Below are 20,229 nucleotides of genomic sequence, written 5' to 3' on the forward strand. Positions count from 1 at the left end.
TTGCTATTGAATCCGAACTATTCAAGGGAATGGACGTTGAGGATTTAACTAACGATTTTGCATGAACAAAGTCTAGAAAAAAAGATGTTCTGCTATAGGTTACCATTATTTCTGGACAAATATGTGATGCTGGTTTACAAGAAAAATATGTTACCGAATGAATTTGTTGAAAGTTAATCTAAATTTAAGGTCCTGTACAACAAATGTACATTAAATCTCCAGCGTGGATTTTGTTCTGCATAGGATTCTGTACATCACCGTTTGTGTACATTGGTTATTGTTTGTTAGTTAGTTAGTTAGAGATGCTTGTAAAGTTCATTGTGTGTGTGCTTTACTGATGTGCTCTCTGTGGTGCTGAATTCAGCTATTGGTGTGTTTGCAATGTTTTTTAGACATATGGTTTTGCATGTAGTCCTCATACATGCCATTTATGATGGAAATAAACATATTTAGTATGATATGTTCATGTTACACTAACATGCGAGTTGGGGGGACACTTCAAATATGGTCACCCTAGGGCACTAAACTGTGTTAATCCGGGCCTGACTACAGCTGAGCATTGTTGTATACCTCTGTGATCATGTCTCGAGTAAGTGCAAAAGTTTACTTCACTTTTTTTTCGTATTTGTGAATGCAGCTTGAAACAGATAGCCTGAAGTGCTTCTCCTATTTGGTTGTCGATGTATGACGTAGTGTTTGGATAATTTGATTCACATCATCTCGAGTGTAAATGCCATTGTTCCCTATGGACGCTACTTTCGCCGGATGTAACAGAGCTGGCTGAGATTTTAGTGGAAAAATACGTCATCGCTGCGTGTGCATATACCCAATAGTATTTGTATTAACTAACATTAACAAGGATTTTAAAAAATGCTGAAAAACTAAAATTGCTCATTGTTAACTTAATTTAGGTAATGCATTTGTGTCAGGGACGTTCACGGAGAGAACGGCAGCAGTGCAAAACACAAAACTTTATTTAACAAAACAAAAGCCTGCGATGGGGAGAAAAACAAGAACATAAGTATAAACTGAAATAAAAGACTTCCCACGAGGGGGCAAAAAATAAGGGAAACAGGAAACTAAAACTTTTCAACCACTTAGACAGGACTAGGTAATAACAGGCATCAAGACACAAGGTAATCATCGGGACATGGCAAGGTATGAAGCACAACGAAACAGCACAGGACAGCAAACACAGGGTCATTAAATAGGGGAACTAACAAAGGATAATTAACGAGGGGCAGGTGTAGGGAATCAAACACTGATGGGAAGCTAATCAAGGAAACGAGGGAGCGGGGCCAGGAGACAAGACAGGAGAGAGCGCATGGCATGCCAAAATAAACAATGCCATGTCTCTCTCCACACTAAAAACGTGGGACTGTCATGACCCTGCCACAAGACTAGAAAAGCATGACAAGGTGAGGCAGGATCATGACACATTTGCTGATGTTAACAATTACAAATACCTTGTTTTAAAATGCTACCAAGGTAATGCATTCAGGAGAGTGTAAGAATGTGAATGTCACAGAATAAGAGCTACTGGCACATGCAGAAATGCCAAACAAAATATTTAAACTAAACAAAAAAATCATTTGATTTCTTTTTTAGACAGAAGCAGAGGCAGGTGACTTTAAGATGAGCCCATTTAAGGTTTCTAAGCTTTCTGCCAAACTCTGTCTAAAGCATTTTTAGCAACTTTATAAAGCTCCACACACACACCGGACAAATATAAAAACTTGTTCTTTTAAAGCATTAAATTCACAATTTTGTTTACATTTTTTTTATTTTGAGACCTATTTGATATTATTTAATGAGACATATTTGATCATCGAAAAACTGCAGTATTCTCACAGGATAATATACCCTTAGCATGGAACTTACATAGTAAAAACCTACTGTAGTTAACATGCACCTGCTTTACTAACATTTGTGGAGAAAACTTTTAAGAAAAAGCTTACCTGTGATATTACAGTACACTTGAATGGGATCCAGAGGACCACTTCCATCAGGATCTACAGAGAAATATCCCGAAGAGCTGCCAGTGAGTCTGTAGTGTTCACACGAAGCTTCATAAACCGCTAAAAATGAAGACAGGGAATAAAAGATTTCAATGTTTATCAAATCACTTGTTTATGAAACACTTCATAAGCAATAACAAGGCTATTGTTTGAAAGGTCAGTGCTTTCTACTGAAACATGCCTGTACTTTTAAACAAACTTTCTATAAAGACAATCCCTGAAGGGAAACAAACAAAGAGAGAAAAAGAGCTTTGCTAGAGAGAGAATCTCTAAGGATCAAATCTTCCCACAGACTGTGTAGAGGCTTGTTTTGATATACTGCACATTATGCCATGTTAGTCACTGTGTCTTCACTAAATATCAAAGCTCATTCAAAGAACCCAAAAGGCATGCTGGGAGTGAAATTGAAACAGATGTTACTTGCTGTTAAACTGAGATTTAATATTTTACAATCTAAGTAAGTGAATATAATATTGGCACTATATACTGTATATGTATAAATATATAAATACTGTAAGTTTATTAGTGTTTCTGAAATGTAGGAATCCATTGCGCAGACCTACAGTTATGGCATGTAGCTCCAGTGTATCCTGTACCAGTGCAATCGCAGTAGAACGATGACCACGTCTGAGAACATCGCCCACCGTGCTCACAAAAATTATAGAGACACCTGACAAAGGACGAGAGATATACAGAGGTATCAGGGATTGTGCAATTCTGGTCGAACACTGATACAGTATAAAATAAATGGGAACAAATCGAGTGAAATCACACGATGTAAAGCCAAATACATGTAGTCAATTTATTAAGTCCAATTTAAATAAATGTCAGATGACAGCGACCGACACAGTCAAACAGTCTATTCGTCAAGATAAAAAGGGAATATTAAATATATTAAAATAATATATAAAATAAACAATATTTTATATCAAGTGGAACTGAGTCTAATTTAAAAAGAGTAAAAATAATATTCAAAGTCATGTCAGAGAGTATCAGATTGCTGTGTCAGTCGCCTGGACTTGAGAAAACTCATTTCCATTCCAAGAGTGTATTGCTTTTCAAAGCCATGATAGTTTATAGGAATAATCTGCAACAAGGAAACCTTTTAGCTTCTATGCAAATGAAGAAAAATAAACCGAAAATTACAGTATCTGAAAACCTCAACAATGACTAAAACAGGCAGTCAGAGCATCGCATGTCATCTTAACTCACCAGCACAGAGCACTTATGAAATACATCAATGTTATTTTACAGTGTGAAAATGATCATTCATTAAAGCAATAAACCCCAAGAAGCTGTGGGTTACACTGCATTTTACGACAGCTAAGGGCGTTGTGGCACAACGCGAAGCGGAGTGCATAAAACCCCCTTAGCTGTTATAAAATGCACTGTAACCCACTGCTTCGCGGTGCTTATTGCTTTTATAAAACGGTTATTCCATATGCGTAGCAAGGTTTAATAAAATAAAAGTAAATAAAGTGATATTTAGGCTATGTAAGGCAGTCAGCCGTTATAAATCGGGTTATTTTATAACGGCTTAGAACTCGGCTCAGCCAATCAGAATCAAGAACCAGAACTGACCGTTTGATAATTAGGATTTTAGTTGGAGACAATTTCAGATCATTCAATCTCATCTGTTTTACTCAACAGTAAAATGAACGCTTGAGTCTTACCATCACGAACCGTCTGTCGATAAACTAATACACAAATCCATGTTTGTCGGAGGTTTCCAGAGGCGTGCTGATTAATAGCACTTTAATTTCGTCTGCTTAACTTTCACAATTACCAGCCATTTAAGCCTGCATATATTATTTCACTCAGCTCGGTTTGCATGTCTGGTCCCCGAAGAGCTGCTTTACGAGGCCTCGACGTACAATATAGCCATTCAAACAGCCATTAACCGCTACAGGGAGAGTCAACTGCAGGCTGGATACTGTTTCAGGTGATGATTTCATTACCTCTGTGCTATTTCTAGTCATGCTTGGAAGCAGGCTTTGCCGGACCATAAAATTATGCTAAAACTGCTACATAGCAATAAACCGCCCAGTGAAGTTTTAGCGATAGAGGTTGTCGGTGAAGAGGGACGTGTTTAAAGTAAAAGTCGATGACCTGAAGATTTGTTGTAAGGTTTGTGATGTGGAAAGTAACAGGGCACGCAGCGCTTGCATTAAATGGGTGATGGACAGCGGACGTTTATTTGTGATTTTAACTGATGCAGTATAAGTGTCTTTAGTTCACATACTGTATAAATCATGTTAATACTACAGTAACCTTTAAAATTTAGAGCAAAAATGAAAATTCTGTCATCATTTACTTATGTTGTTAACCAAATAGCGACGGCACCTATTCACATGCATTGGTTTTGTGTCAATACAATAGGCCCTAGAAGTGAATGGGTGCCGGCGCACTTATTTTGTGTTCTGTGAAAGAAAGAAAGTCATTCAGGTTTGAAATGACAAGAGGGTGAGTAATTAATGACAGAATTTTATTTTTGGGTGAACTATCACTTTAATGTTATTAGCACTATAAGACAATTTCTGTAAAACAAAGGTGAAATAAACTATCTATCAAATTAATAACATGAGAATTAATGACCAATGAGAAGCGCAGAGCTTTAAAAACACATGCAGATGAACATCACGCTGTAGCCTGATGGATGAACTCATTTTTGATCAGTTCATGCAGCTCATTTGCAGAAATGGCCACCCATGAATCACCATCTTTAGACAATAACAAGGTCTGCCTTGTAAAGAAATATTAAACGATCTTCCAGTACGACTTCATTAAAATTGAAAATATATGTGCCATACAAAATAATGAACTTGTCTCCATGGAGAAGCAGCCGCGACAACATCTGAAACCCGAAAGAGGACAAAGCGTAGTAGGGGTCAGCTATTTTGGCACTTGATTATCAGAGACTCAGTCTGAGGCAGCTGGTAAAGAGGGCCAAAGACGGAAGAAAGGTTTCGTCTAGCTGCCGGCAGCGGTCTGCCCTCTGGCAGCTTCTCAAAATCTGTCACACTGCTCACAGCGGAGGTCCTCAGACTATGACAGCTGCTCATGAATGATTTAGGCTTGCTACTGATGGAGGGGTCTTGTCATGTTCATACAAGTTCACTATTAATAAAATGACCCCGGTCAGATAAGCCGGTGTCCCTGCCAAATAAAAACATATCGAGAGACTGAATGAAAGCAAATACGGTGGTCTGGTTGAAATAAAATGGTGTGGATGGTTGTGTATCAATTTCTCAAAAATACATACTAATAGAGTCATACACATTTGAATAGAAATCTGAAGCAATTACCAATATCGAGTAAGTAATAAGCAATAAGTCATAATCTAAAATCATATTTTATCAAATTTTAAAGCGATATATTATTTCTGTACAACTCACATTTAATATAACATAATAATTCTCTCTTTTTTAAATTCAACCTAAACTGGTCAATGTATCTTGCAGTTTTAGGTAAAGTCAATAGCTGATAGTAGAGGTCTGCGCGGTACTGTATTTTTCGTCCCGCTCCTGCCAGCGCCCGCTAATTTTTACTCCGCACCCACCTGCTCCCGCTCCCGCTGAAAATTCACTCTGTTTCACCCGCTATCTGCTATAATGATTTTCATCCCAACCCGACGGATCCCGCTAAATTTAGATCACTTTTCCAGATCTCACATTTAAAATCTCACATTTAAATTTCTCCATAACAAATACAAAATACGCTATACAAAAACATATCAGTTATTTTTTATCGTCTTGTCAATATACACGATTGTTCTTACATTTTAATGTAAATACAGTAGACAAAATGTCACAGAGAAAAATTAATTACATGCATTAAATAACGTCTTTCACTGAAACTATAAGCAAAATATGAAAAAACGAAACCCGTTGGCTAATAAACGAAACCAGTTGGCTAGCTCGTGCAAAATGAAATCACTTTTTTAACCGAACTATTTAACATCCATGCAAGAAATATCCTGATGACCGTCTCCCCTCTAAAAAACACGAACGCTCTCTCTCTCTCTTGTCTAAGGTGCACTCGGCGACCTGCCCGCTCTGTCTGGGGGCTGACGCGTGCAAATTAAACTTATAACGGAAGAACTGGTCTCAAATCAGGCTCTACATGTGGTCAGTTAGAAGGATGTCGGGAGTGGGCTCCCGTCCAAAGACCCGCTCCCGTCCATAGTACCAGAGTTTCCGACCGCTACCGACTTTTATACCAAAAATGTAATCCCGTGCTGCAAGAATCCGTATCGGGTCCCGCGGGAATGCAAGACCTCTAGGTCATAGCACCACAGTTTAGGCGTCGCCAATGGTCATAAGTCAAATCTGTTTTGGGGGCTTTTGGTTAGATTTTTTTATTATTTTCTTGTTTTCCGCTTTAGGTTTTTGTTTTGAGTAAGTCAGGTTGGTGATTCAAAGGCTTTTCTGTCTGGCCTTTTTCTGTTTTGGAGGTGTTGTGCTCAAATCTGGCTGCATTTGGGTTTTGTCCATGCAATCCCAGACAACATAATCTCGGGCCGCTATACCAATCTTTAAAATAGATCAGCATCCAGCAAGCAATCCTGCCATTTATCTTGTTTACTCCACAGAAAGTTAATAAGGAGACGAAAGCAGAAATCTCCCATCCTCTATGCGGGCCCCAGCAGACCTGAGAGACCGCAGGGGTCATGTAATTCTGGGTCGATGAGGCTTCTGATTCCAGTGTGTGGTAATGAGAAGAAGTGCAGAACGCAGCACTGAGCTTGTTAGTGGGCCGCTAACCTAAATGATAGTACAAATGAACTTCCTCCAGTTATAATTAGGACTCTGCCAATAGTCCAGCTCAACTAGCCCATGCTGAGCCTCAGATGACAAAGCTTTGACTGGCGAATGGTTTAACATTGCAGCAAACACAGTAAAATTCTGTGTATTTTGGTGGTAATGTAAAATGGGAGAAAAAATCTGGCTTGTTGACGTTTGACTCATTGATAAACAGTGAAGAAAACTGCACCTGTCACGAATGCCACATAAGTCGAACTGCAGCTGACTGTAGCTCCCGAGGTGGCCTTGGTGGACTGACATGAGATCAACTGGTTGGTTGTTAACAAAGATGAGCCGGACGCAACCCTGAAAGGCTATTGTGGGATTCAAGCAGCTTGAATCATTGTGGGATGCAGGACATCCTAAAGAAACAGATCAAAAATGTGAGTTTAAAGATGAATGTACAACAAAAAATGTACAACAAAAAATATGTAATTTATTAACTTCATTACCCTATAAATTCAAATATGAAAAAAATGTTTATTTGTATACAAGGTTTCACAATTATGAACCCAGTTGTAAAAGTCACATCTAATTATGAGATTAGGAGAATCAATATAGCTGTGGCCATAAAAATGATGCAAATAATATGTGTTTCTTGCTGTAAAGGATAGGATGGATTATAGATTTCAAGTTACAGTACTTTTCATTTATAATATGATAAATACTCTAGGGCTGTTAATAAATCGCAATTAATCGGATCAAGAATAAAAGTTTGTGTTCATAATAATATATGTCTGTGTACTGTGCATATTCATTTTGTACTTATAAACACATACCCATACATTTATGTATTTAAGAAAAATATAAAATATGAAAATGAATAAATGTTTATATATAATTTAAATGATGTATACATATAAGTATATACATGCAAATATTTATGAATACAAAATGAATATGCACAGTGCACAGACATATTATTATGAACACAAACTTTTGTTCTGGATGAGATTAATCACGATTTACCATTGAACGGCCCTAAATGAAATTATTTATCTTATTAACACTATGTTTTATTATTTGGCACACACACGGAAAAAATACCAGAAGTTGACTTTCTAAACCTTAATCTTTTCCACAGACTGGGTCACACTTATGACCTTATAGAATGTCATTATACATTTTTATATTTATTTGATCTATGAATGAAAACATAGAAGTTCATCCTTCGCTCAGCTATATACACTATTAAAATAAGTTTTATGTGTTTGTTGCCCAGGGGAATGAATGTTGTGAATAATGTGAGGCAACTCACTGACATTGAGTTGAATATACGCCATCAAGTTTTCAAGAATACAAATGACTCTGCTAATCGTGCCTGCAGAAGTAATTACCAAAGATCTTTCGATCCAGCCTGGAGATGTTTACGCACTATATTTTACCTCCGAAATACTGTTTGCCATTTGGCTCCAGGTAATTCTTCAGCTGAATGGTGGATGCAGGCTCATTGTCCAGAGTCATGATGATCTGTAGACCTCTAGAGCTGAGACTCACTGAATGCCACAAACCATCATTCACCCTCTGGCCTGTCAATCAGAAAAAAACACAATCTATTCTATTTTAACGAACACATTGCTAGAGTTTGTAATGTATGAAAAACCTTTTAGTGCAACATTTCATGCAGTTGGCACTTATACCAAACGCGCAAAACCTTCCGAGAAAACAAGCAGTGAGTAACAACCATTGTAAACAAAACTTAAAACACAATACAAAGTGGCATCAAAACATCTGCTGGCAAAAACCGCCCCCATCCCTGAAGATGAATTCTTTGAGGTTTGATTTAATTAATTCCGGCCATTACAAATGAAGGGCGCCCAAGCTGTGTACGGCCGCTGTGTGTCTACAGCCTCCCCTGTGCCGCCATCTGTTTGTCTTTTGAGCTCCATTGCTCCACTTCTTCTATATCAGTAATTACAACACCCTCTATTTCAGTCAATGTTCCGATGACGTTAGATAAAAAAAGGTTTAAGGAAGGAAAACAGCAGCTTTAACAGGGTCTAGCCTTGAAAAGCAGATGGAGATTGCCCTTCTTCCCCTACTAAGCATCAATCACTGTCAAACATCAGGTTAGACGGAAATATGCACCTCTCTATCTGAGACACTAATCTTATTTAGGCCAGCATGCATGTTTCATCTTGATCTTCAGTCCAGCATGCCAAACAAAATTTTAACTTTTAGCCTTTGTAGCTGAAGAGATGAGCTATATTGACTTCTACATGAAGATTTTGTTTTTTTCATGCATTTCTTCGGTTGAAAGCGCCGGGGAAACGGTGTAGCATCCTGTGCTCTAATAGGATGTCTCTAAATTGCCTGGCTGGCTTAATTGAAAAAGAGAGACATTTATACTCTTGATCAATCTGTGCATGTAATTGCTGAAAGTGAGAAGCCTTTCCAATTAAACTCCTTCAGAGCAGTAATTTCGGTGGCTACAGTATGTCATGCCTGGATCAAAGTGACAATTCTAGCATTTGATCATTTCCATGTCACTTGCAGAAGCTTTATGCAGCTTACAGTATGCCTGCTGCATGTTAAAAAGATTGAGTGTTTGAAAGAATAAACGCTATATCAATTACATAATATGGAGAATGTGCTCCCGATTCACTTAAGAACAATCCAGCGTTTAAAGGACAAAGTCTAGTCGTGGAAATTATATATTGTTCACCATGTACCTGCAATGCAACACTTTAAACCTTATTTTTGAGAAAAGTGCACTCTAAAAATATTGGATTATTTTCGACCCAGCGTTGGGTCAAAATGTACGAACCCAACCGCTGGGTTAAAGGTCCAATGTGTAATTTTCTGGAAGAACTACTGACAGAAACACAATCTTATATACATAACTATGTCTTCAGAGATGTATAAAGACCTTAAATAATGAAGCGTTATATTTTTATTACCTTAGAACAGTGGTCAACAAACCCTGCTCCTATAGATCGACTGCGTCCTGAAGATTTCAGCTCTAACCCCAATCAAACACACCTGAACTATCTAATCAAGGTGTTCAGGTTTGCTTGATAATTACAGACAGGTGTGCTGAAGCAGGGTTGGAGCTGCAGTCTGCAGGACAATCGATCTCCAGGAGCAGGGTTGGTGACCACTGCCTTAGAATAAACTATTTCTATCTACATACACTGTGGGTCCCCTTACATGGAATTCGACATTTTGTATCTACAGTAGCCCTAAACGGACAAACTGCTCTACAGAGCGTGTTTCGTTAATATGTTATCTTCTTCAGCAAAAAAGGAAAAATGTGACAACATCTTAGTCCTGTGTTAGCCACTGTAGTGCTTGGAGTGAGGTGGAGTGAGCCGTTGGTTGCAATTAACAACCTCACCGCTAGATGCCACCAAATGTCATACATTGGACCTTTAAAATATCCCAGAAAATGATTTATTTTTGGCCCAGCAATGGGTTAAAACAACCCATTATACAGCAGGTTGAATTACAACCCAACGGTTGGGTTAGACACTTTTTGACCCAACTCTCTCATTTTTTAGTGTAGTGATTTAACATAATAAAACCAAGCTAAAGGAGCAAAATATGAGCTCCTCACCAGCCGACACTTCTGACATCTTCAGAGATGCCGTCTGATGTGTGAGGCGGAGGCGCCCGCTGCTGATCTGCAGAATCAGGTACGAAGGCTCCTGACCGGAGATCAGTGGGCTGGACAGAAGCAGGCCATCGGGGTTCCACGTACGAAACTGCAGGCGCACTGAAGGGCCTTCCAGGACCGGTGCAGGTGCTGGCAGCGACAGAAAGCTGCTGCTGGAGCACTGAAATGTGGCTGCCACCAGCTGCGGCTCTGAGCAGGAAAAGGTCACGTTGCCCTGTGAGAAGAGAGAGAGAAAGCCAAAGCATCGGTTTACATGCTAGCGGGGAATGATCAACGGCACTGCAATCTGGATACACATGACACACTTGAACTGTAAAAATGAAAAGATACATGAGGCATAGTTAGCGGTTCCTAACATTGCCACACGGAAGGGACCTTTTGGAGAATAACCGAGCGATAAAAAATGCTGGGTTGTTTTAACTCATGGTTCGGTAAAATATAGACAAACACAACCATTGCATTTAAAGGGGCAGTTTAGCTGAAAATAAAAAAATATTTTGTCATTTATTCACCCTCATGTCATTCAAAACCTGTGTATGACTTTTGTCTTGATACATGAAAGAAGATATTTTGAGAAATGTCTTAGTGGGTTATGTCCATGCAATGGAAGTCAATGGGGGCCAATGTTGTTATATTCTTTTGTATTGTGCGTGAGACAAAGCCATACAAGTTTGTAATGACATGAGGATGAGTAAATGATTAAACGTTTCCATACCATCTAAATTAACCTGTGCTGGGTTGTTTTGAGCAAATCTGTGTTAACCCAAGAGTCTATGGACATTTTCTAGGTTAATTTAAACCAACAGATGGGTTTGTCCATAATTTATCCTGCACTTTTTAAAAGAAGAAATGTATTTATATATTGATAGACACAAAATAAAAACATTTCTGTAGCAAACAAACATGCCTCAGGTGATTGGTATTTCTGTCTAACATGCTTGGTTTCAGGTCACGCCACAACATTTCAATGAGTATAAGGTCGCAACCTGACTCGCTTTTTTTAAATGTGAAATTTCCCCTGCCTTAGCAATACATTTTCATGGATTTCCTCAGGATCATTATCATGTTGTATTTGTCATACTGAATTAATGCCAATGTCAAAACAAACCACTGTAGCCAAAGGTTTAAAATCACGTTTGCAGTTACATGGCAGCGAAACCCTTTAGCAATGGTGAGAAAGCTGGAACCACAAGGAGAAACAAGGATAAGCAACAGGAAACAAGCTGAAGAGACACAGGAGAATTGGAGAGGTTGGGAACCAGACAGGCTAAACCCACAAAGGCAGCAGGCGGTCTAGATAAATGTCACCAGCGCAGCTCCATGGAGAGCAACAGAGGCTCTGAGAGCACATCCGCAGGACAGAAGCTCACGTAAGCGTGAAAAGGTTACTGCAGTAACACCTCATTGATCCCTGTGCCACGGGGCTGTACAGATACCAGATCGCTGAACTGAGGCCTCGCCGAATCTTCTACCGACCCGACAGCCTTGAGCTGTGTTACGCGCAAACATGTTTGTTTTCTTACATGGCCTGGCTGGATGCCAGACGTTTTTCCACTGAAGTGATTCACACAGTGTGTTTTGTCAAAGTGTTTTGACAAAGTAACAGGAATGTTATCATTTTAAAGGCATCTTACTTTTCCTGCCAATTAACGTTTTAACAGCTAGTCGAATGTGACACAAAACATCATTTGTGAAGTTGTGAAGGCTGTCAAAAGTAACGGTGTGAAAAAACATTTGTGCATGCTTTTAATGATTCCTGTTGAAAACGAAGCGACAACTTATGACAGAATCTGGCAACAGTAAGACTGTGGGTTCCATTCCCAACCAATGCACAAACTTAAAAAGTTAAACTATGAATGCACTGTGAACTGCTATAAGTAAATGTGTAAATGCAGAAATTTACTGTAAACTATTCAATTAGTAAAATGCATAAGTGAGTGCATAATGTATGAGACAAGTTGCTCACCACGCTGTATATCTGAGGCTTTCGCCGCTTTGCCAGGTCGATGACATTGACTCCATTGTAGTAGAGGTTCTCCATGCAGCCATGAAAGTTACGTCGAATAAAGGTCCCAGGTTTACCAGGCAGAGGGATCCCACCAAAGCTTAGCTTTATACAAAGAACGAAATAAATCCATCAGAAAACAAGGTTCATTTCAACTTTTTTAATAATACTTTTTAAATGTATATTAAATAGACCACAAAATATCCAATATTTTCCTGCTCATAGCTCTGACCTTCATTGAGTGATTTAAGGATCTCTGAGGAGAAATTGTCTGTTGACCCTTATCTGTTATCTGTAGCCATGTAACATTCATGTAAGTTAATTTTCATTTATACAATCAATAGACCTTAGTTGGGCAAGAGGACATATTTCAATTTATTCATGAAAATGGGTCTTTGAGGGATAGACATACAGTCCCTTCCATAGGTGAGTCATTCTACAATTAGGGGTACATGTCATGTCCATGGACTCTATTATCCATTTTACTTTAATCTGCTGTTTTTGTGCTGTCTGATTTGGTCAATGTGAGGTTTTGCTCTTCAGATCAGCTCTAGAATACATGTTTCTGTATATATTTCTTACAAGGTGTTTTAAAAAGTATTTTGCTCATGCATCTACATTAAATCGTCCATTTACTTACTGTATGTCTGAGAAATTAGTGTCAACCCTGTTACTCCCCATATAACCCCCTATAAATCACCAATGGTTTGTTACAAAGTCACATGTCAAACATCACATGATGTCATTTCCTTTTTTGGAGGAAAATTTGAAGACCATGTGGTAAGTCATAACTTCTCCTCTTCAATATTTTATCCATATTATTGTCTGCACATAGAGTAGATTAATTGACCGTCAACTGTGTTATCAACATGTTCTGTTGAACTTGCGTCACATGTTATATTTATAAATATGTAGAGAAAGAATATAAAAACATACAGTAAGTTAATCAAGGTCATGTACTAACTAGTCCAAGGTCAGCAGTTTGCACAAGGCCCTAAAGTGGCTGAAATGTCAACCGTGTTACCTGTCAACCGTGTTACCATAAACGATTGACAATGTTGGCAATTCAGTGTTAATTTATTATAAAAAAATTAGAGCATAAGCTTGCTATATAATTTATTTTGCACATTAAGGGGATATATTATTCAACCACCTAGTTTATTTATCAAAAAAAGAATACTGATTTCCTGACTTTTTGGACCTGAAATGTACCCCTAAATATAGAATCACTCAGGTAATCATGGTGATTTTTATCCATCAAAATACTGCACATATTTGTGAGACAGCAAGAAAACAAAACACTGACTGAACATTTTTCCTCTCACAGCCCTGCTTATATTCACAGAAACACAACAGTCTATGACATACAACATGTACATTGGTCATTCTTAAACACTTGATTGTGTTTTGAAGCATTTTCTCTGGCAAATAAACATGCCGCAGGTCTTTGGTATTTTAGACTGTCTGACATTCACTTCAGGTCATACCACACGGTTTTAATAGGTTTAAGGTCAGGACCTGACTTGGCTCCACCAAATGTGAAATTTCAGCTATTCAGTTGTATATATTGTTTTGTGTGATTCTTGTCATGCTGCTTGAGCTGCGCTCTATTTAGCTTCATCTCACGTATGGACAATCTGCCACAGTTCCATAAAATTTATGGATACAGCCCAGAATTTATTTTTCTGTCAGAAATACAGTCCAGTACATCTGCAGGGTATTTCCAAACTACACTGAATGTTTAAAATGAGGGGGGGTTTAGCTCTTAGGCAAACATAAAACTTCAAAATTTTGGCAAAACTTTAAATGTGGTACTTTTTTAAATCAACCATCAACCAGTTTGTCAAAGTCAAGAAGTTCAGCAACATTCATTTACGAAGGACAGTAGTTTTCATTCTGGGTCAGTGTTTATCACAAAATGGTGTGGGAGGGTAAAAACAAACAGCAGGATGGGTGGGACTTTTATTTTAAAACAATTAAACATGCATTAAAGAGCCCATGGGTAAGCATGAAACAGCAGGCCGGGTTGTCGACGGTGGGGAAGGTGAAGGTCAGGTTGTGTGTTATGTGGTTGGGGGCAGGTCCAGAGATGCAGGACCAGGCTGTTGTTGTCTCAGTGGCAGCTAAGCTATGTCATGTCCTTCCTGGATCTTGAGGGCACCTTTTACATACATAGAGCAGTGCCATTTCTCATTGGTGGGAGGGAGGTGCACTTCTGCCTTTATGGTGCTATTAACTTCAGGTTCACCTCATCACTGCTCTACTGATAGCAATTGCCTCCTATTGTATGTCTGACTCTGGAACAGCGATCGGACGGCTGGGGAAACAGTGATATGTGAGGAAGCAGGCTCTATCACAGCAGATTTATGAACATTGAATTTTCCTCTTAAAGATAAATAAAGTATTTTCTTGTCGTTTTGTATCCCAAGGCTTTTTTCTTTGGCTCCCGAGAACCCAAACCTGTGCCATAAAGAGAATACTCAACTCATACTCTTAACTCTTATTTTCAAAGGTTACTCTGATAACTCGTGACTGTTTGTTTGCACTAATATTGATATACTGTATAATGTAGACACATTTCTTCAGACACCAGGTTCTCATATCCTGATGTTATTCAAAATTCCAATTATTCATTTACTACACATTTATTTTCACACAACTGGACAGAGGCAATTAGTTTCTTAAAAAAGTATAAGCATGCATTTGATTAAATTCCTTTACAGGCATGACCATGTAAACATTTTTAACATGTTACTACTTCCATGCTTCAGGAGAAACACCAAAAAAATCTTTCTTGGACTCCACCAGATGAATGCTACTTTATATACCATTTCCACAATGAGGAAAAGTAGGAGTGTCTGAGGCCTACCTCATAGTCGACCTCTAAAGAATCTCCATCACCCCTGGTCCTGAAGTGCTGAGTATGTCTGTCCAAAGTGAAGTTGACCTGCTTGCTAAAGCGTTCGATCAGAACAGAGTGCCAGTGGAGATCATCCAGCAAACTTCCGAGAGTGACCACCATACGAGCGCTGCTGGACCTCAACCTGCTGTCATCTACCAATTACAAAAGGTCATCATAAGACGTTGAAAAAAAATAAGACGCGTTTCAAAAACGTTTTTCTAAAATTAGTATTTATAGGTTTATGTATATGTCAAATGTTTGTTTCATTCTGTGAAGTACTAACAATATTTCTACCAATTTTCAAATGAAAATATTGTTTTTATTTGCATTCATTTTCAGAAAATGAAAACTGGAAAAACAGGTAAAAAACTGAAAAGATGCTCTGTATTTTTTTTCAGACCTAAAATATTGCAAAGAAAACATGTTCATATTCACTTTTAAGCTATATACAGTAACAGTAATATTTGTACATGCATTTTGGAAAAGTTTCAAATTGATTTTTTATGTTATAACCTTGATTTTTAGCACAGTTTTCATGTGCCTTGTTATGCTGTTAGTCTTTCACTTTGCTGTTGGCTGACTTTAGGTCGCTCCTGAGGTTTGATTTTGTTGAAATACAACAGACACTGGACTGGAATGGCCACAATACATCTAGAGATGCTGATTAAATGAAAATTTGAATATTTGATCTCTTAAATTCGTTGCGTCTGCCGGTACTGTAACTCACCTAGGTTTAGATGCAAGGCCAACCTGCCACGATGTAGCTCCAGAGTGATATAATCCCCTCGCTGGCCTTCTCCATGCAGTAAAACACCCTCCGCCTGTCGACTCTTAAATCGCAGAGATATAACATCTTTCACCGTGCTCATTGACTTCTGGTTGAATCGGTAGAGCAAAGAGCTTCGGCCATCAAAGTCGGCCACATATGATCCTACAGACATGTGAGATTTAGCAGTTACTTTTTTATCCATTAAAGAAATTCTCATTTAATGTAGAATTAAATAAACAATAGTGAGCAGAACAATAGACAATTTAGAAATTTCCATTACTATCTGTGTTTTCAGATTTCACGTAAGGGAATTACAGCAGTCGTGTAGATTCTGAGGTTGGGAGAAAATGGCTGGAGATCTGTTTCACTCTAAATGGTGATGAGAACATTTAAAATGCAATCAGGAAGATGACCTGTATTATGCTGAAACTAAATAAGGGAAGAACATTCAAAAGCAACAGAGAAAATGAAGTTTGCTAAACTGCTTGAGCTGCAGGCTGAAGGAAAAACTCTCTGAAGTTTAAATGTTTTGGCTGACATCAACACCAGCATAACAGTAAAGGATGATGGGCATGGAGAGATGTTATGAACTTATGTTTATATTGTTTACAATTTTGGAATGGCTGGTATCCCCCCCATTATAGACCCTGTAAGTTTGTAGGTAGGCTTATGTCAGAGAATAACATTTTTGCATACTTATTTGGTTCAGCAACCAATGACTTCGTTATTTTCAGCCATAGACTGTATAAAATGTGGACGTAGTGTCCATGACGTTCTGATGAGCTGTTTTGAAGCTTAATGTGGGCGGAGCCGGCAGTCGCCATTTTAGCAGCGCGTCACTCCTGGATAATCGAAAATGGGCAACTGAAAATGGGAGCTGAGGTGCCTGTTTGCTGAAACCACTTGTCACTCAAGTAGCCACGCACCTAATTTGCAGAATTTTAAGGCTTAATATAATTTAAGCGGGTGAGTTATAAAAGAATTCACCCTCCTCACAGTTGTCATGAAGGGTAAAATTAGCTATATAGACCAAAATAATTGTTTGTACCAGGCTCTAAACATGTTTTTTTTTGCTGGCATTTTAACATGGGGCTCAATGAAATTGTAATGCAGTTTAGGTCACTTCCGTGTTGGCTTCACGAGAGACATCGGAAGGGTGCCCCTTGTTTTCAGCCTAGAAAAACAAACTGTAAAAAGAAACTACTGCAAAGCCATCTATCCAGACCTGTGTATATAAATCTTGATGATATGGCAAGTCTTTAATGGCATCAGGGAGGAACTGAAAGAAAGATACAACACTGAGTACAATTCTTGGCTGGAACTGTCAGCTAGTTACAAGTATTACTAGTATTAGCATGATTACAGGTTAGTCTTGCTTTATATTTAAAATTATTCTGCAGATTTACAAGTAAAACAAATGTGTCAGCAATATATACATCATATAAATATGGTGCCCACATGCCATTACTTCTTGGGGTGGGTTCACACAGATAAAATGACTGAACTGATATATCGTTGCAGTCTGAATGAAAGCTCTTGTCTCCAAAACTGCCATGAAGTGAAATGAAAAACACTGCATATTTTAGATAATGAAGCACAGTGTGGTCAAATTTTGTTTTGTAATTCTTAATGAAAAATCGAGATAAAAGGTTTCAGTCCAACAGTGACGATATGGAAATTCTGTAAAATGTTTACATTTACATTTGGCAGATGCTTTTATCCAAAGCGACTTACATTGCAGTGTATTATACATTTGTTGACTATGTGCAATCCCCTGGGATCGAACCCACGACCTTGGCATTGCTAGTGCCATGCTCCAACCACTGAGCCACAAGAAAGCTATATAATCTATATAATAAAGCAGCAATATACTGTAATGGCATCCTGTAAACAATATGAGATATAAAATAAGCAATAAGCTTTCGCTCTGTGTGCTTCACTCTTGAACACCAGCTCAAGGGGGAATTTAACAAGAAAGAACTGCGGCCACTGACAGCGTTGTTTATTTCACATACTGTGCAAGTTGCTCCGGCTTTGGATTTGCAAAAGAAGGTATGCAAATCAATGAACTGCCAAAAAAATCGGAGCTGAACGCAGTTTGCACGGTGCAATTCCACATCTTGCAGAGTAAGTGCGCACATGCATCTGGCAAACTTTGCTGAGACTATATAGCATAGGTTCGCGACTGCAAACCAGACACATGAAATGGCTTTTTAAAATGCAGAAAGTGTGCTCGACTACATTGTGCATCTGGATATTTGCCCGGTTATAATGCAGTTCTACATTATTTGATATACTGTATTACTGCTGCCATGATTAATATAAAAAAACATAGGCTACATTTAAATTGCAATTCACCATCTACGGTAGAGAAATAACACTGTTTTTACAAACAAAGCAATATGTATTATAGCCTAATTTACATGAGTCAGGTTTGCAATAAAATATTGTCAAATACATAATGTAACACAAACAGTGCAGCACTATTAAAGGCAGTGCATATAATGTGTGGTTAAATTGTATTGCGGTTGATTGACAGCATTTTTATACAAATGATTTGTGCTCAACTAATGGATGGAATGGCATGAGAGTAAGTTATGAGAGAATTATCATGCACTATAGACCACTTTGAATAACGTAAACAACACTTCCCGTTTCAGTTGTTTAACACTACACAAACGTATAAACAAAATACAATCAATAGAATTTTGCTTTGTCAAAAGACTTTCTGATTGACCAAAATGGTGTTGTGTAGATGCAAAAGCCACATCTTCTTTTTCGTGTTTGTTCGCACTATTGTTTCCTAGAACTCTTTTTCTGCATTTCAACTCCTTACAGTATGATGTCACTCATTATGAAACAAAACCATACAGCCTACAAAGGAGCAAGAGAGTGAAAGAAGTGAAGTGGTTTTTAAAAGTATGCCTTCTTTCAAATTAGTGAAGTAAGACAGAAAGGCTCATATAGATTCCAACAGTGAATATAATGACCTTTGGGATAATAAGCAACTGCTCCATTTAGTCAAATAGGGAAACTGCTGGCTGTGACAAACATGGTCTGGAAACGGCAATCTTACAGTTACAGATAATGACACTTGGGTACCGCAGCATTTGCAGGTTCAGCTTGAGTTCACAACTGTCACAGCAGTTGGCTGATTAGCATTAGCATTTTGCCCATTATGTGATATGTGGCTCAAGTTAATCTGTGCTGTTAGGTGCAGTCACGGCACTACCAGTGAGCAATAGCCGTCAAATCATGTCTAATTAAAAATATATTTTTGCTCTTCCTGTAAGGTTATATTTTGCACTCACAAAACCGTGAGGATATGAGTGCTTCACCGCTAATGTTCATTTTGATTCTCTAGGCAATAATCTGAAGCTTTGTATGAAATGTGACTGTGGTTCACTATTACAGACAGCTCAACTGAAGCAACAGTTCACCCAAAAATGAAAATTCTGTCTTCATTTACTCACCCTCAAGTTGTTCCAAATCTGTCTAAATGTCTTTGTTCTGATTAAGAGAGAGAGAACAATATTTGGAAGAATGCTTGTAACAGTTCTTGGCCACCACTGACTAGCAGGAAAAATAGTTTTGGGGCACCTTTAACTACCATTGTAGTTTTTCCTACCATGCTAGTCAATGGTGGCCAAGAAGTGTTTGGTTACAAGCATTCTTCCAAATATCTCTCTCTGTGTTCATCAGAACAAAGACATTTACACAGATTTGGATCAACTCAAGGGTGAGTAAATGACAGAATTTTTATTTTTGGGTGAACTGTCCCTTTAAGCATTCATCAGCGAAAATTCAAATTCATTACATAGACCATGCCCATGTAATATAAAAGTTTCTGTACTCCACCACCTGATTCATCTTGCTTCAAAACTCTATCTAACACAGCCTGGCCGGATGAGTGTCTGATATTGAGACATCTTTGTTCGCTATTGAAAGATATAGAGTCATCAAACAAGCTTTATTAAAAACCACTTGAGTAAAAACCGCAGCCATCATGCAGTGTATTTTCTGTCTGACCTTGATTCAGCACCTGGCGGAAATTACTGAAACAAGACAAAAGACAGCAGCTGTGAAGATCTGCTGCAAGAATTATGGGAAATGCTTT

The 20,229-nt window shown here is 38.3% G+C and overlaps 1 protein-coding gene across 1 annotated transcript in view; it reads right to left on the reverse strand.

Moving 5' to 3' along the window:
- The window catches only part of cntnap5a (contactin associated protein family member 5a), a 77,679-nt gene that overhangs the window by 18,135 nt on the left and 39,315 nt on the right, over positions 1-20,229 (reverse strand). Inside the window, exons 5-12 of the mRNA XM_057335226.1 lie at positions 16,071-16,274; positions 15,311-15,495; positions 12,403-12,546; positions 10,377-10,650; positions 8,206-8,349; positions 7,011-7,182; positions 2,582-2,688; positions 1,959-2,078 (exon numbers count right to left, since the gene is read on the reverse strand). Coding sequence (XP_057191209.1) covers positions 1,959-2,078; positions 2,582-2,688; positions 7,011-7,182; positions 8,206-8,349; positions 10,377-10,650; positions 12,403-12,546; positions 15,311-15,495; positions 16,071-16,274 — 1,350 coding nt within the window. The remainder of the gene's footprint in view (positions 1-1,958; positions 2,079-2,581; positions 2,689-7,010; positions 7,183-8,205; positions 8,350-10,376; positions 10,651-12,402; positions 12,547-15,310; positions 15,496-16,070; positions 16,275-20,229) is intronic.

This window comes from Triplophysa rosa, linkage group LG6 (genome assembly GCF_024868665.1).
Source record: "Triplophysa rosa linkage group LG6, Trosa_1v2, whole genome shotgun sequence".
NCBI lineage: Eukaryota > Metazoa > Chordata > Actinopteri > Cypriniformes > Nemacheilidae > Triplophysa > Triplophysa rosa.